This window comes from Procambarus clarkii, chromosome 49 (genome assembly GCF_040958095.1).
Source record: "Procambarus clarkii isolate CNS0578487 chromosome 49, FALCON_Pclarkii_2.0, whole genome shotgun sequence".
Taxonomy (NCBI): Eukaryota; Metazoa; Arthropoda; class Malacostraca; order Decapoda; family Cambaridae; genus Procambarus; species Procambarus clarkii.
In genome coordinates this window covers 17,376,129-17,395,027 of record NC_091198.1, presented here as the reverse complement: position 1 = coordinate 17,395,027, position 18,899 = coordinate 17,376,129, and the positions used below count along the sequence as shown (strand labels likewise).

The window sequence follows — 18,899 nt, the reverse complement described above, 5'->3', positions numbered from 1 at the left end:
GGAGGGGGGTTAGTGCACGTTAGTTGGGGGGGGGGGGAATTAGTGCACGTTAGTTGGGGGGGGGAATTAGTGCACGTTAGTTGGGGGGGGGGTTAGTGCACGTTAGTTGGGGGGAGTTAGTGCACGTTAGTTGGGGGGGGGGGGTTAGTGCACGTTAGTTGGGGGAGTTAGTACACGTCAGTATAATGAGGATGAACGGGGGAAGGAGAGGGCCTCGTATAGTGAATTTACCTACGAGCCACCATCTATAATGACTACGACGGGGATGTGACGCCAGCGGCTTGTCAGAGTCCGCCCCCTCCCCCCTCCATTTCCCTGAGGATTTTGTTTATCTGAATGTTAAACTCGGCTGTTTTGGTCGGGGGAGTGAAACACCGTAGACGTTAATTATTTTAAGTAATCAAATTAATAAATTAGCAACGTTTCCGCTGTGACCCAGAGAGGTGTCGGGTAGACGCGGCCCCTCTTTTTTTCGGGGGGGGGGGGGAAGTAAAGAGGAAGGAAAGGCATAGGAGAAGGGAAGTATAGAAGTGGGAAATACAGTGAGAGGTATGAAAGCAGGCGGGCTGTCCGCCTTGCTGACACGATGTGTGGGTGTTGGCAGCTAAGCTAAGCTGGCTCCCTCTTGTCAGGGAGCTGTGAGTGTGTGAGAGGTTCTTCACATGTGTTTCACCATATATGGATGTCCATAGATGAATACTGTGTAGCATTCATATGTACACACACTGACAGTGGATGGGAAGAAGATTGTAATCTTGATACTCTACAATCCCCCACCAAACAGTAGAAGGCCCAGGCAGGAGTACGAGGACAGCAACAAGACATGTATAGATGAACTGCAGAGGGCAGCAACTTTAGCGCATAGAATGAGAGCGAAGCTGCTGGTCATGGGGGACCTAAATCACGGAGAGATAGATTGGGAAACGAGGAATCCCCATGGCGAGGAGGAGACCTGGGGAGCGAAGCTGGTAGACGTTATTGACAGGAATTTCCTAACACAGCATGTGAAAGAAGATACTAGGGAAAGAGGAGGGGATACGCCCAGCCTATTAGATCTCATTATCACTCAGAATGTAGAAGACATCGAGCAGTTGGAACATGAAATACCACTAGGAGCTAGTGACCATTGTGTCCTAGTCTTTGACTACATGATGGAGCTTAAAATTGTGACCAAAGGACAAGAGGTCCGGGAAAGGAGACTTGATTACAGAAAAGGGGACTACAGAAGGATAAGGGACTACCTGGGAGAAGTGCAGTGGGAGGAAGAACTTAGAGGAAAAACAGTGCAAGGTATGATGAACCAAGTCATATTGAAATGCAAGGAGGCTGAAGAGAGATTTATTCCAACAAGAAAGGAAAAAAGCAGGAGGGAATATAATAACCCATGGTTTAATAGACAGTGTCAGGAAGCAAAGGTGAGAAGCAGGAGGGAGTGGAGGAAGTACAGAAGACAAAGGACAGAGGACAACAGGATTAGATGTAACAGAGCTAGGAATGATTACATTAACATAAGACGAGTGTCGGAAAGAAATTATGAGAATGATATTGCAGTCAAAGCGAAAAAGCAACCTAAATTACTACATAACCATATAAGAAGGAAGATGTCGGTAAATGACCAAGTGACAAGACTGAGGAAAACAGAAGGGGCATATACAGAAAGCGACAAGGAAATCTGCGAGTAAATTATAGTATCCTTTTTGTGGGCCGCAGTTGTGCTTTCAAAGGGCTGCGTGTTTGACATGCCTGATCTATATAGTAAGTAAACAAACAACAGAGAATTATTATAAATACGGCCAGGGCAATTGTGCTGTGGGTGCCAGGGCAATTGTGCTGTGGGGCCCAAGGCAATTGTGCTGTGGGGCCCAGGGCAATTGTGCTGTGGGGCCCAAGGCAATTGTGCTGTGGGGCCCAAGGCAATTGTGCTGTGGGACCCAGGGCAATTGTGCTGTGGGACCCAGGGAAATTGTGCTGTGGGACCCAGGGCAATTGTGCTGTGGGACCCAGGGCAATTGTGCTGTGGGACCCAGGGCAATTGTGCTGTGGGACCCAGGGCAATTGTGCTGTGGGACCCAGGGCAATTGTGCTGTGGGACCCAGGGCAATTGTGCTGTGGGACCCAGGGCAATTGTGCTGTGGGACCCAGGGCAATTGTGCTGTGGGGCCCAGGGCAATTGTGCTGTGGGTGCCAGGGCAATTGTGCTGTGGGTGCCAGGGCAATTGTGCTGTGGGGCCCAGGGCAATTTTGCTGTGGGTGCCAGGGCAATTGTGCTGTAGGTGCCAGGGCAATTGTGCTGTGGGGCCCAGGGAAATTGTGCTGTGGGGCCCAGGGCAATTGTGCTGTGGGGCCCAGGGCAATTGTGCTGTAGGTGCCAGGGCAATTGTGCTGTGGGGCCCAGGGCAATTGTGCTGTGGGTGCCAGGGCAATTGTGCTGTAGGTGCCAGGGCAATTGTGCTGTGGGGCCCAGGGCAATTGTGCTGTGGGGCCCAGGGCAATTGTGCTGTGGGGCCCAGGGCAATTGTTCTGTGGGGCCCAGGGCAATTGTGCTGTAGGTGCCAGGGCAATTGTGCTGTGGGGCCCAGGGCAATTGTGCTGGGGTGCCAGGGCAATTGTGCTGTGGGACCCAGGGCAATTGTGCTGTGGGACCCAGGGCAATTGTGCTGTGGGACCCAGGGCAATTGTGCTGTGGGACCCAGGGCAATTGTGCTGTGGGACCCAGGGCAATTGTGCTGTGGGACCCAGGGCAATTGTGCTGTGGGACCCAGGGCAATTGTGCTGTGGGACCCAGGGCAATTGTGCTGTGGGGCTCAGGGCAATTGTGCTGTGAGGTTCAGAGCAAATGTTCAGTATAACATCCTTTAGCTTGTTCAGTATTCTAAAAGTTTTAATGAGATCTACCCTGTCATGCCTGGTTTGCAGTGTTAGCCCTGTGGCCAGCTCTCACAAGTCAAGCCTGGCATCGGGCCGGGCTTGGGGAGTAGAACACCCAGAACCCCCATCAAGCAGGTATTCAGCAGGAGGATGTTGATCCTGACAATTTCTTCAAAAGGTCAAATGTAACACAAATAAGGAGCAACGGTTTCAAGCTCAACAAGCCACAATGTAGGACAGAGAACAGGAGATGCTTTTTCACCCAGTGTTATAAACCCATAGAACTGCCTACCCTCTGAAGCCATAAACACCAAAACTCCGTTTGGTTTTAAAATCCATCTGGAAAGGATCATTAATGCAAATTGGAGGACCTTCGACACGCCGCGCCTTCCTGTCCTCATCGAGGCCACTAGTGCTTGTGGCTCTCAAATAACTCAGGTACTGTGTGTGTGTGTGTGTGTATGTATGTATATATATACTGTATATATATATATATATACTGTATATATATATATATATATATATATATATATATATATATATATATATATATATATATATATATATATATATATATATATATATATATATGTCGTACCTAATAGCCAGAACGCACTTCTCAGCCTACTATGCAAGGCCCGATTTGCCTAATAAGCCAAGTTTTCCTGAATTAATATATTTTCTCTATTTTTTTTCTTATGAAATGATAAAGCTACCCATTTCATTATATATGAGATCAATTTTTTTTTATTGGAGTTAAAATTAACATAGATATATGACCAAACCTAACCAACCCTCCCTAACCTAACCTAACCTATCTTTATAGGTTAGGTTAGGTTAGGTAGCAGAAAAAGTTAGGTTAGGTTAGGTTAGGTAGGTTAGGTAGTCGAAAAAAAATTAATTAATGAAAACTTGGCTTATTAGGCAAATCCGGCCATGTATAGTAGGCTGAGAAGTGCGTTCTGGCTACTAGGTACGACATATATATATATATATAATATACACATGCGCTCCGCTCCGTCCGAGGTGCGCCCCATCTTACAACAACCCAAAGCTTGACGAGTATGACCTCCTACTGAAGACCATGCTGGAAAAAGTTGTTAACCTCTCGCTCAACGAATGCCAGTGGAAACAAGCCACTCTTCCTGTCAGGCTCGGTGGCTTGGGTGTCCGCACCGCCACCCAAATTGCAGTCCCAGCCTTCCTGTCTTCCTCCTCAGCATCAGATGACCTGGTTAAGGAAATTCTACCTGACACCCTGAGTGATGTAGCGGGGATACAGGACCCCCACTACACGGAATGTGACACGAAATGGGGTGCCATGACAGACCCAGCACTCAGACCAGCCATGCCGAAAGCCAAGAAACAATCCAGTTGGGACAGCCCCATTGTAGACAAAGAAGCCACAGCTTTGCTGGAGGCAGCAACAACCCCCAGTGATCGTGCACGCCTCACAGCTGTGCAGGCTCCCCATGCAGGGGACTTCCTTCTGGCAGTCCCTATGTCTGCGACAGGCACACGTCTTGATCCGCAGGAGCTCCGTATTGCAGTCGCTCTCCGCCTTGCTGCCCCTATCCACACTGTTCACAGGTGTATTTGCGGCGAGGCAGATGCTGACGAATATGGATTGCATGGCCTGCACTGTGGAAAATCGGGTGGTTGGCACACTAGACACGACGAAGTCAACGACATCATTAAAAGAAGCCTTGCCTCTGCTCAGTGTCCAGCGGAGAGAGAGCCCCGCAACCTACTGAACCGTGACTCTGTTAGCTTTGCCGGCCGACCAGACGGAATCACACTGCGTCCGTGGAAGGGTGGCAGGCAGTTAGCATGGGACTATACTTGCGTATCCACCCTGGCAACGACATACATCACCCTCTCTGCCGGCACGGCAGGAGCCGCAGCGACACACAGAGAAAAACAAAAGTCAGTCAAGTACAGGCAATTAGATCAAAGGTACAATTTCGTTCCAATAGGGTCTGAGACCCTAGGCCCATGGGGTGAGAGTGCAAGAAGGTTTCTTAAGGATCTTGGTTCCAAGCTCATTGACACCACAAGAGACCCTAGAGCAGCAAGTTTTCTCTTTCAGCGCCTCAGTGTCGCGATCCAGAGGGGAAATGCCCGCTGCATCCTCGGTTCCTGCCCGGCGTCGGAGGAGTTCGAGGAAATCTACAGCCTCTAGGAAGCGAACTTTTTCTTGTGTCCTCTTAATGTTCATTTTTTGTATAAAATCAGATATGTAACTGTATAACCTTGCATAATAAAGTGTACATCATAATAAAAAAAAAAAAGGGGGTGGTAGGAGAAGTGAACACTCTTTCGTATTCAGAGTTAAATGTCAAGTTTTTCCCTGAGTGCTCTGTGTTCCCTTCTCTGAGGCTGTGGGTCCCTATAATTACACCAGTGGTGGTACCCCCCTATATACACATATATATATATATATAATATTATATATGAGTGTATACTGTATGAAGTTGAAGTACATATCAGCTAATTCTTTTCTGTAAGCCAATCCAATGCTTTTATTTCAATATTCCTGTGTTTTCTTAATTGTTAAATGCATGCCGATTGTGAGCCATAATTTTTAAATTCTCGGCAGTTTTTTTGTTGGAGGTGAGAAGGCAGTGTGTACTGTAGACGCTTAAGATTTTATTAAGAAAAATATTAGTGGACGTATTGGTTATGTTTATAATTTAATTCAGATTTTCATTTTATATTGCAAGGTCATTTGCAATATAAAATAATATAAGTACATTTGCATGTTGCTGTGTAGTCTGAAGAATAATATCTTAGTATCCAATGATATTTTGTTTGCTAAGAGGAAGGTAGCAAAGTAATCAGTTGTTCTGTCAGTGATTATGCCAGAGGTAATCATGTCTACATGTTCATCTGTGGTCCAGAGTTGAAGCACATGTTTGACAGGGTTTGGCGATTGTAGGTATTAGCATACAGGAGTTGATGCAATTAAAGGAATTGTCATCTGGAGGTATTTTATTAAGAAAGGTCATTGTTGGAGTCCCGGCTGAATATGATGTGATTTTTATTAGAGTTTGTTGCTTATGATTAAATTCCTCAGATTGAGAATTCTCTTGTTACACTGACATTGGGACCTCTATAATCAACTTCAGTAGATACATCTCTGTCATCTCACCTCTATAGCAACATATCTGCAGTTATCCCATTATAACAGGTGCCATTTTCCCCTTTAAACTGTTCATTGCTTCTCTAATAGCCCCTTTATTCTTTTGCACTGGTCTATTAACTCTACCAATTCCAAAACATGTTATTGCCCTTATTTCACCAAATGTAACCTGGAGTCAGTATTTTTTCCTCTCTATTTCAAACTTAAAACCACTCAAATCTTAAATTTTTGTATCATCTCTTCCCATACGTATATATATATATACAGTACACCTATTTGACACTCACATTATCAAAGCCATTTATTGTGACATTGTCTAATATTTTACCTAATCTTAAAAGTTTACATTTTCCTAAATTTCCTTAGTTAATCACTTACTATATTCTTTGATTGAAACACACACTTCAGTATAATTATAAATTATAATTATACTGAATTATCCAAATTTTGCACACCACTGCATAATGATCTGACCCCACAAACCTTCCTCTTGCAACCCTCACATCTTTCACATTACTAGGTAAATAACTAGGCGAGTACAATACCTAATTATTGGCATTACACCTTGCACAGCTAGGTGAGTACTACTATTATATCTTCTGTCAACACACACATTCAAACTCATTTGCTATATTAATACTCTCCCCTTTGCCTCTGTTTATATCTGTGTATGATCCAGTGCTGAAAGAGAGTACAGTACTTGACAGAAACAGGCTACTATTCAAACACATCTACCAAGAAATCTTCATTTTCATTATACTTAGCATACCCAACTTTCCAACAACTCTGCATTCATTTCCCCACCCTAGCTTTCATGTCCTCTACTAGTCATTTCCTTGCTGTCTTGTAGCTTCTACGCAATCATTCAGCTGATTTCGGAATGCCTTAAGCTCATTCTCAAAACAATTTCCTCACAAACTGACACACTTATAATTACATAGCTCTGCTGTATTGTATCTAGCACTCATTCCAACATATTTTTTTAATTAATGGTGATGTTAATATCTTGCACCCTTCTTCATTTAACATTTTTACTATACCATACAAGTGATCCCCTCAAACCTTCCCACCAGTTCAAATTTTCACCATTCTCCCATTACTCTTCCCATTAAGATGCATATCACTTCTAACACTACAGAATAACTTTTTAACAGGAGTAGACAACTTTTGACTTTTTAGCAGGCTTAGAGCTTTCCCTTCCCATAGCTCGTGTTAAGCTTCAACATTCAATATTTACCTGGAACGTGATCCTACCAATCGATTTACCAACATACATAAAATGCATGTATAAAATAAAATGTACTGTATATACATACATAAAAAATGCATACGCTTTTACTTTAACATCAATTCCGTGTAGATTATTACCTGTAGAATATTTCAATAGATCTTCTGTTGCAGCCTTGCTTGATCTAACGAGGTTGTCCTTGTATCCCACAGGGGCCACATAGTCATCACAGCCTGGCTGATCTCGTAAATCTAGCAGAAACTTGTCAAGTTCTCTTTTGAAATGTTCTGTTGTCATTCCCGTAATATTTCTTATATTTTTTGGCAGGAGATTGAAAAGTCATCATCTGATGTTTCCCGTATGCTTTTTACTCATGAATATGGCATGAGAATGTTTTAATTGTACTGTATTTATTTGACATCTTCCATGTCTTTCTAGTACGTAATAATTTCATCATTAAATTTTGAAACCTGTCATTTTAGTATTTCCATATACAGTGTGTGTGTGTGTGTGTGTGTGTGTGTGTGTGTGTGTGTGTGTATATATATATATATATATATATATATATATATATATATATATATATATATATATATATATATATATATATATATGCGGAAAATCCATAGAGAAATATGAAAAAAAACATTTTTTTTTTTTCATATTTCTCTGTGGATTTTCCGCATAAAATGATCAGTGTTTTGTGATCGTCAATTGCGCATATATATATATATATATATATATATATATATATATATATATATATATATATATATATATATATATATATATATATATATATATATATATATATATATATATATAATATATATTAGTATTATAAAATATTTCCTTTGCCTCCATTTCAAGGTGTACATTTTTTTGTGCTTTTGGTTGCAGATAGAAACAAATTTTACTACTGTATCACTCATCCCTTGAAAGGGGATGTGAGGACAGCATTAAATTTATTACTGTTGAATTTCATATTGTTTTCTGTTGCCTTTTGGAAGACCTTGCCGATATTTGATTGCAATTTTCTTTCCTTCACTCGTGCCATTTTCATCTTTTGGCATATCTACAAAGGATAAGGTGAAACTGTTGCTTGTATTCATATGCACATCTTCTATAACGACGAGTAAGTATAGTGGTGCAAGAACTGTATCTCGTGGGACCGAGCTTCACGCAGTATTCAAGCTGGAATTTGTTCTGTTTATTGGCACACTTAATCTGATAGCAAACTAAAAATCCACCTCTCTTACCTTATTCACTTGGCTTTCATTTTATGGGCTATTGCTCCTCCATGGTTATAATTTTCAAATGCTTTTGCAAAATCTGCATTTTGGTTTGCTTCAATATTTTTGTCTTAATTGTCCATTGGTTGCAAAAGACAAGATCTTCCTACTCTAATACAGTGTTGACCTGGGATGTATTACTTATTCATTCCATAACTTTCAAGGTGCCTTCTTAGCACCATGTCGAAAGCCTTAAAGATGTGGAATATTAAGACTCGTATGCATTTTTTCAGTGCATTACACCTCCCTTATGTAGTAGGGCAATGAGTAGTTTCTTGAGTCTGAGGAATGTCACTTGTCTCCAGGTTTTTTCTCTATACTTCAGTGCCCATGCAAATGGTATTTTGCATTTCTTTATCTGGCCTAGAAGCTGAGAGCATGGACATGTTTGCCTTTTTCATTTCAGAGAGTGTGGGGTTTGTTGTAAGGTCCAACAAACAACAACTTAGTTAAAACTGCAGTACCATTTCACACAGGAGAAAAAACATTACATGACTTTCTGTGTGGCCATGTTTATGAAAGATTTTCATTGTGCCTATTGCACTGTTTAACCTGTATCCATATTATTATAGTATTTTGCTCATGTCATCATTAAAATGAATACCTATTTTTTAATATATTTTAGTACAGGTGTGTACATTTTTACTCAAATTTTTCTGTGTTTGGTTTCCCCTTGTTTGGATATTAGTGGCCACTTCAGTATTTATGTAACCTTTTTTCTACTATATAGTCCTCTGTGGTTTATTGCTGTTATACCTTTTTCTTATCTTTCTCAGAGGGGCCACACTATGGGAGATTTTGGTACGATAACCAAACCATACACCAGAAGATGAAGAGACGACGACGTTTCGGTCCGTCCTGGACCATTATCAAGTCTAATATGATAATGGTCCAGGATGGACCAAAACTTTTTCTCTTCATCTTCTGGTGTGTGGTTTGGTCATGATATCTTCAGCCACGTTATTGTGACTTGTCTTCAGATTTTGTATGCTTCTGCATTTAGTGTCTCGATGCACTATGTTGTTGTTTGAAGTTCCCAGCAAATACTGAATAGTTCATTACTTTTCGTTTTTTTATTAGTCGGTGCCCTGTTTCTTTATATTAAATACCCCCTCCCCCTTTCTGTTGCACATGTTTTGGACAGTGTAGGCATTTGTTTTTACCCCCTCATTAAAATTTAACCGAATGTCGTATTTGAGGTTGGGACTTATTTGGTCCTCATTTGTGAATATAAAGTTAAGAATATTTTCCCTCTAGTTTTATCACACTATTAGTTCAATGCATACTTGTCACAAAGTGTTATTGATGTATGCTGCTTCCTGACATTTATTCTAGTATAATACTATTATCTCTTTTATCACCTTCCACCTCAAATTTTAAGGTTGAAGTCTCAAGAGGAAGAGGATAATCATTACCAGGTTTTGTAGGTTTTCAATTTTCAATAGTTTTTTGTAGTTTTTCATCTGCTCAATTAATAGTTTGGACGATGCATCAGGCATTTTATATATGAGGATAATTACTAGGGGTTTTGTTCATTGTGATTTCTAATGACATGCTTGCATGTCACATGTAAGATGAAAATGAAGTGAATCAAAATGTGACACAGAATTACAGAGGTGGTGTTTACTAACATACCTGGCTAAGTACTGAATTGCCCCCCCCCCCTCCCAAAGTTAAATTTGCCAATGTATTGCTCCAACTTTCTTATTTTGTTGGAGCAGAGTACTTATACTTGACTAAAGATGCAGACACTGTTACAGGTGATCTTACGTGTTTACATCCTCAGGCAAGTATAATGTCTTGATAAAATAGAGGGTTGGAAGAACTCAATAGTACTTGATTTTGCCCATGTTAGTGCTTGGTCAAGTATGTTACTAAATCCCTCATAATGTGTGGGCATTAAAATTTTCCTTAGCTTGAAATACAATGAAGAATATCAAACCAGTACTATATTTCTCATTTATTTGTGCTAACTCCTTCACACTTCTTTCAGATTTAGAGTATGTTCAGCTGAGAGAGTGGAGAAGCTTTTGATGTACAGATTTTCCATGTTAAACAAAACCTGGAGACAATACACCCAATAAAATATTATACTGTATATACCTTTTAAAAGTTATAGAATGTCCTAGCCAGGCTACCAATATTGTTGAACATGTGGGTGAGGCTTCACATTAAGGTACATTAGATAATCCAGGAAAAATACATTCTTGTTTATGAAATGTGTGAAACTACCAAATTTAATCTGGTTCACTATGGACATGATTTAAAAATTGTCCTCCAGTAACTTGGATAATCCTTGAGGTTACAATATACTCACACGTACAGCAAATGCAACACTTTGAAATGGACTGGAAAACACTCAAGTGAAAAATAGTAATGACAAGAAATTTCTCTCTGGCCAATTTATAAATCAGCCTGACTGATAGTGTATATTCAACCCTGGCTGATGTATATGAGAAATAATAAAGGATGACTTATCCAGTAGTGGCGAGTTTCAATGTTTAGGTACAATAAAGACACATTTAAGGAACATTTCAAAACACTTAAAACATTGAGACATGGAAAGTAATAAAATATTAATATTCATCTGATAAAAACTGGCATGGCAACAAATACTGCTTAATTTATCTTTGTCTAAAATAAGAAATCATTAGCAACTTGATGTTTAGGCATAAGATTACTCAATCTTTGTCAACTTGCCAAGTAATGAACTTTTTCTAAACTCTTGTATGACTAATGAAGGAACTTCAGACTAAAATGCAAACTAAATATATTTACCTTTAAAGAAGTATCTAACCCCTAAAAGGCCCATTAAGTTATGGTACACTATTTTTCATATATAATAAATAACAAATCATTTAGTATTGGAATTACACTAAAACAAAAACCGGATAGACATGACTGAAGGTATTGTATGATAAAAATTAACTATATTTTCTTAATGTAGAGAAGTAACATTCAAACTAAACATAACCTTTGGCTAGAAACTAAAACTGCATATTCCTAGCTTAATAGTTCTAATATTCATTTTAAAGATTTCTGTACAAAAAAATTTACATGGGGTCATCCTAAAGAAAGTTCATCATACAACAGAACTTAATTAAGAGTTTTGACCAAGCTATATGTATACTTCAAAATAAAATAGAGGAAAATCTGGTTTATTTAATTGCCATAATTTGGCAGAAGACAAAAATATATATGTATATATATATATATAATAAAGAAGAATTTACAAGACCTGATACACACACACATCCTGAGGCATCTTGATAAAGTAGACAGAGTATGATGGAAATAACTTCTTGCTGTTTCTGAAGACCTCTGGTTAGCATTTCACTCAAGAACTATACTGATGCAAGTTCTGTATATACCTACATGGTTCCCCATTATCATATACAGTAGGTTCAAAATTTAGTTAAAATGCAATATCATTTCACAGAGGATAAAAAATATTAAGCAACCCACAAGCACTTATTTTTCATCTTTAAAGACAATTAACCATTTCTTAAGCACTGCATCAACAAACAGTGAATATAGCCTGCAGTACAGTATATAAATCTGTTCTGATTTCAGCAGTTATCTGCAACATAATCCAGTTCCTCCATCCTTTTTTACTGAATTTACACATCCTTTCTTTAACACTGAGGTATTATCCTAAAACTGTACAATTTCAAACTTTTGTATTACTGTACACATGACCAGTATACCATGATAGCCACATTTTACAAAGGCCCACGTCAGCACCGAGATTCACTAGAAATTTGAGGCAGTGAAGGAGCATCTCTGATATCTGCATACACTGCAGGTAGTTTTGGTGGACTGAGATTCTTTGTGGGAGGCAGGGGCACTCCTGTCAGTCTTGCCACCTCCTCTTCTAATTGTCGGTTACGGCCAAACATGGCAACATAGTTGTGGTGCAGTTGTTTCTGGTAACGTATGACTCGTTCTTTTTCCTCTGTCCACCTTAAACGCTCTTCCTCAAACTGTTGTCTTTGCAGATCACTTTCCCTCTTCATTATTTCAACCTCTGACTTTAATTTGTCCATTTGAAGGCCAAGATCTTGGTCATGTGCTCGTGCTTGTGACTGTTGCTGTTGTGCCTGGTCTAGCTGCAAACGGAGGTCACCAGATTCTCGACGCTGCTGTCCCATCAAATCGTGTAGGGAATTAATCTCTGCACGACGTCTTTCAACCTCAGTTTGGTATTGACGAACCTGGGCACGCAAGTGAAGCAGCTCATGTCCTCGTGTTGTTTGGTCACCTTGAGAATCTTTGAGTTGAGTCTTCAACAAAGAAATTTCACCTGTAAAAACAAACTCAGATTAAAACCAACTCGGTTTCATGTTTTTAAGCAAAATGTGGACAAAATGCTTGCAATTTATGCACAAAATAAAAACAATTGAGGAACTAAATGAATTGTCATCATCATTACTACCCCTATTTTTTAACTCGTGAATTGGAAGGCATTAGCCCAGATGAAACTGTTATAAGGAATAATAGGAAAAGATTATAGTTCTGAAAAATACTCCGAACCCTTTGCAATATTATGCATACTTCGAAATTGCAGAACCAGCACACTAATGCAAAATAGCAACATTCCCATGACTTAATGCAGGGTACAACTAGACACTGAAGCATTCCCACAAGTTGCCATTACAAAAATAAAGTCACTCGCTATCCTTTAAGAAGCTGATTAAATTTATTCTTATTCTCTCCCACTTCTCAGGTGCTATTCACTGTTAAGCTCCCAACCTGTCATCCTACAAAGAAAGTCGCTTTTCACTCGTATGCGTTACACAAGGCCAAAAATTGCCATACTAGAAAATGGGAGCGTCTTGCAAAGTTGACATACTGTCCCATTTTCTGTTTGGGTCCTCTGGTAGGTTAGGAGAGGACACTTCAAATTGACCATTTTCTTGATGTTGGGAAACCTCGAGAGGACGGGCTGAACCTCTACTTCATCGCTTATACAAGGTCAGTACTATTTCTGTCCAAGATCATCTTAGTTTTCCTCCTCATACTTTAAATTCAGTTGATACATTCTCATCACCACTGTTGTTATAAATCAAATTGATAATACTAGTACCATTCAAATCAACTCGGCCCTAATATTACAATTTACTAACTTTTTGCACTCCACATTTTTTCATTATATTTTTATTCCTTTTATTGTAATACTGTTCCAAAAATATCTCAACTGTCCATTTTTACTGCTTGATTTTCAATGTCTTGAATTCTCCTGTTCATGCTACACCAACATCTCACATCTGAATGAACATTAAACATTCATGTAATGTTTGTTTAACCAATACAAAAATACAGTATTAAGAAAACTGCATAACATATTATCTTGTTGGCTAGCTGCATCTACTTTATTGAAAACTGATATACAGTACATATAACTTTATCTTGAACTTCAATTTGTTAAATTCAATGAAATCCACAATCAAAATCTGACAACAATAAGTACCTGATTTCTGGCAAAGGCTCCACTCTGTTTCCTCCAGCTGAGTGCGGAGTGAACTCAGTTCTCGTCTCAGCTGCTCCACCTGGCTCTGCTGACCGTCTCGTTCACGACGGGCCTCCTCCAGTTCAGCCATCAGCTTTCGCCGCTCCTGCTGCAGCTGTTGGGCGAGAGTGCTTTAGCCTAAGAAAAATGTTGACCTAATTTGCCTTTCATATTTTCTCTAGAGACAAAATAGAAAGAAAATTAGAAATATTAACTGGATAAAAACAAAAGGACAATAACCAAGAATGAGAGATCATGCTGCAATTGAGATAATAATCAAGATGATGGTAATTATCATCCCCTAAGCTGAAAATACTTGAAGTAATTAATGGTGATCAATTCTTTATTTTATTATTAAAAAGCTAAAGTAAGCAACACTGCTGTTAACCAAATCTACATTAGGGTAACAGAGCTTAAAGAAAAAAAACTAGCAAGTTTCAGTAACCATTGTACTGTACTGTATCTTCATTTTACAGGACTTGTCCTACATGGGATGCAAGTTACATATGCAACCATGCAATAGCATCCACTTTGTCTTCTAGAAACTGTGAATAAAAGTAATACAGGTTTTACAAAATTCTAGGTACAGTCTCATGCCATTTGGTCAAAAATTAAATCATTGATAATTTGAAAGTCACTAATGATGAGGTGTATATCTTGGCTCTCGTTCCACTGTGTTTAGAGGTACAGTAGTGCTCATGACTGGCAGATTCATTCTTGGTTATCTTGAGATGATTTCGGGGCTTAGTGTCCCCGCGGCCCGGTCCTCGATCAGGCCTCCCCCCCCCTCAGGAAGCAGCCTGTGACAGCTGACTAACTCCCAGATACCTATTTACTGCTTGGTAACAGGTAACAGCTTGGTAACAATATACCCTGTATTATGTTTCAGATATTAATTTTTGCCATACCTGAGTACCTGGAATTTATCACTGTTAAACATCATGTTATTTTCTACTGCCCAATCGAAAACTTTGTTGATATCTGCTTGTAATTTTTCCATGTCTTCAGCAAAGGTATTTTCATGCTGAGTTTTGTGTCATCTGCAAAGGATGACACGAAGCTGTGACTTGTATTTTTATCTATATCTGATATGAGAATAAGGAACAGCAGTGGTGCAAGGACTGTACCTTGAGGTACAGAGCTTTTAACTGCGCTTGGACTTGATTTGATTTGATTGACTGTTACTCTTTGTGTTCTGTTCGACAGAACAGAACACAAAAGGATGATACGAAGCTGTGATTAGTATTTTTGTCTATATCCGAGATAAGAATGAAAAATAGCAGTGGTGTAAGGACTGTGCCCTGGGGTACAGAGCTTTTCACTGCACTTGGGCTTGATCTTACTTGATTGACTGTCACACTGTATTGTTTGACAGAAAGTTGAAAATACAATGCCCCACTTTACCCATTATTCCTAATGATCTAATTTTATGGGCTATCACTCCATGGTCACATTTGTCGAATGCCTTTGCAAAGTCTGTGTATACAACATCTGCATTTTGCTTTTCTTCTAAGGCTTCTGTGATTTTATCGTAGTGGTTGAGTGTTTTTCCATAAAACTGGAAATTTTATTCCTCATCACTTTTTCAAAAACTTTTATTATGCGTGATGTTAGTGCAACTGGTATATAATTTGTTGCCAAAGCTTTACGACCTCCCTTGTACAAGCTGCCCAGCTTGATAATGGTCCGAGACGGACCGAAATGTCATTTATTAATTTTTTGGTGTGTGGTTTGATCATTACAGTATATGGACATCTTGAGGTCATCTTGAGATGATTTCGGGGCTTTTTAGTGTCTCCGTGGCCCGGTCCTCAACCAGGCCTCCACCCCCCAGGAAGCAGCCTGTGACAGCTGACTAACACCCAGGTACCTATTTTACTGCTAGGTAACAGGGGCATAGGGTGAAAGAAACTGCCAATTGTTTCTCGCCGGCGCCTGGGATCGAACCCAGGACCACAGGATCACAAGTCCAGCGTGCTGTCCGCTCGGCCGACCGACTCCCCAATCACGTGACTCGTCGCCTGCATATCAACATTTATCATGTTAGTAAAAAAAAGAAAGTTCAACAAAATTTGAATAACACGTCAACTCCAAGAGTCCACATTGCAATGCCCAGTTCTAAACAGATGCTTCCTTTCCTGGGCAACTGCAGGATGATGTCATTACTGGGATTCTCAGGGTTATCACTGGGAAAGTAACAGGACCCCCACACGTGCTGGTAAAGTAACAGGACCCACACATGATCGTAAAGTAACAGGGGCCCCCACATGATCGTAAAGTAACAGGGGCCCCCACATGATTGTAAAGTAATAGGGCCCACACATGTGCTGGTAAAGTATCAGGACCCCCACACGTGCTGGTAAAGTAACAGCTCCTACAGGAGGTCAGGGATTCAACCTTCTTCAACTCCCGCCACACTCAACCAAGAGTTGAATAACACTTAGTTTTTAAATAATAGTGATCATGTTTTTTCAAAATATTGATTTTTTAAAATGTTCATATTTCTCATTATTTTTAACCTTCCTCAAGCTCCCATGGCACAGCAGAGGACCCTTCACGGGCCACTGGTTGAAACACGCTGTGTAAGGTTCCCACAGTGTATGGGGACGTTAGAAAGAACATTTTCAATCTCAAGAGTAGTTAGTAAATGGAATGCATTGGGCAGTGATGTGGTGGAGGCTGACTCCATACACAGTTTCAAATATAGATATGACAGAGCCCAGTAGGCTCAGGAACCTGTACACCTGTTTATTGACGGTTGAGAGGCGGGACCAAAGAGGCAAAGCTCAACCCCCATAAGCACAACTAGGTTTTTGTAAATCAAGCTTTCTTCTGCGTAAGCTTTAAGTTGAAGTTGAGAGGTAGTCTAGGTTGTGCCTCGGGTAAACTAAACCATGAAACTGGTTCTAAATGTTCACTAGAATGATGAAGGGAAGGCAATAAGAATGCTGGCTGAGGTGGGAAGCTTTCTGTTTCTTGTGTCCAAAACGAACATCATTCTGTAGATCAGTTTACACAATGTGGCAAATGTGTATCAACTATAAAGAAATAGTTTTGGTTAATTATAAATGGCAATGTGAAGGATTTGAACTGCCCATATATATATATCCTCCCGTAAGGCTGTGGCCAGCACTTCCTGTAGGCTCGTAACCCAACACCATCCACCATGACCCGCTGGGACTCATCTTCCCACCAGTGACCTCTACCAGTGACCCCCTCCCTTCTGCCTATGACCCCTCCCCTACCAGTGATCCCTCCCCCTACTAGTGACCCCTCCCCCCTACCAGTGAGTGACGAGAGGTGGACTTGTCCCCTTCCTCAAACCAACCACAACTGCACTAGCAGTGTGTCCACCCCCCCCCCCTCACCAACCATGACCACGATACAGTGCTAACACCGACCCTGAAGGTAGTAAATGTGAGGTGCTTGTAAGGTTACCAGCGGTGCTCGGTGGTGAGGGGCGGTGTGCAGGATAAACATGTCACTTGTGGCACTACAGGTCCTCTCGTGTGTACCCTGCATCATTTACAGACTACGGGGGGTCGGCCTGGCACCCATTGTTGATGCATGTATCAATATACAGTTTCAGCAAGGTGGACAGTCCGCCCGCTATCATAACTCACTGTATTTCCCCATTTCTAAATTTTCCCTTCACCTGTGCCTCTCCAACCTCTTAATCCCCTTTGTAATTTTGTAACTAGCTCATCAAGACTGAAACTTGCTTAGCTAAATGAATTTTAGGGTTCAGTCCCCGAGCCATTATGTGAGACTGTAACCCTTTCCACTACCGTCCACAGGATGATCGATTGACTGATAAAGATCAAGCCACCCAAGAGGTGGCACGGGCATGAATGGCCCATAAGTGGTGGCTCCATAGAGCCAGTACCAGTAGCTGATACTCCAGATCTGGGGATGGGGGGGGGGTCTTCGTGCCACAGGATGGGTATGGGGTGCATAATAAAGGAACTAGACTAACCCTGCCCACTGGTTCTTACCAAGTGACCTGTGTACTCACCTAGTTGTGCTTACGGGAGTTGAGCTTCAGCTCTTGGGTCCCGCGGTGAGGTAAGTGGTGGGTGCCTCTGTTTTTTTGTTTTTTTTGCAGGGATATTCCTGCGCGGGCCCTAAGCCTCTGGCTGGCCCACTAAGTGTTGCTTGTTTCTGTTTTACTTGGGCGGAGTATGAGCACTCCTGTAAGAGAACGGGTCCCTGCACACCTATAGAGGACGGGTCCCTGCACACGTGTAAGGCTGCTCCTCGAGGGACAGGATGCCAGCGAAGACTCACCTGATAGGTCTGTGTGGTGAGAGACTGCTCCACCTTGAGGGCCTTCTGCTGGGCTCCCTTCAACGGGAGTCGTACAAGTCCCTAATCTTCTTCAGCTCCCGCTCCCACGTCTTCTCCTTCTCTTCGTATACCTGAAGCGATCATACACACCTGTTAGTCTCCACCTGGCCAATTAACTAACCCAATTCTCACATATATGTAATCTGACCTAACTCGACTAACTCAATTATTTCGGGGTAATTAGTGGGTTTGTTTACAAAAATGATCATCTCCCCAGATATTAATGGCAAAGTGATTTGTGGAGATATTTTAAAGGCTTCCCTGAGAATAGCTTTTAGGTCCCTCCCGCTTTATCTATGTCCTACCTTGAATATCACCTGCTCGTTCTGCTCCATTGTCTCTCGTAGGGTGTTGATCTCCGAGTCCTTCTCCTTCAGCATGGCCTCCAGCTCCGCCACTCCGGAGTCTGAGGGCGAGGGCGTCTGGTGGTGCTCGTCCAGCGTCAGTTCGCTGATAGACCCGGCCACTGACCCGCATATCGTGCGGTCCAGACCCAAGTTGGAGCCCGTGACG

General features: G+C 41.1%; 1 protein-coding gene across 2 annotated transcripts; it reads right to left on the bottom strand.

Annotated features, from left to right (window-relative positions):
• Window positions 1–10,478: 10,478 nt before the first annotated feature.
• On the bottom strand, window positions 10,479–18,893 carry LOC138351334 (leucine zipper putative tumor suppressor 2-like). 2 transcript variants are annotated; one of them, XM_069303049.1, is made up of 4 exons: window positions 18,692–18,893; window positions 18,327–18,457; window positions 14,001–14,154; window positions 10,479–12,833 (listed from the first exon to the last, which is right to left on the bottom strand). In XM_069303049.1, the coding sequence occupies exons 3-4, from the start codon at window positions 14,128–14,130 to the stop codon at window positions 12,268–12,270; spliced, it is 696 nt and encodes a 231-aa protein (XP_069159150.1). In that variant the 5' UTR covers window positions 14,131–14,154; window positions 18,327–18,457; window positions 18,692–18,893; the 3' UTR covers window positions 10,479–12,267. The 2 variants fall into 2 exon arrangements, with proteins under 2 accessions (XP_069159150.1, XP_069159151.1); XM_069303050.1 differs by having other exon boundaries at window positions 18,704–18,893.
• Window positions 18,894–18,899: the final 6 nt, after the last annotated feature.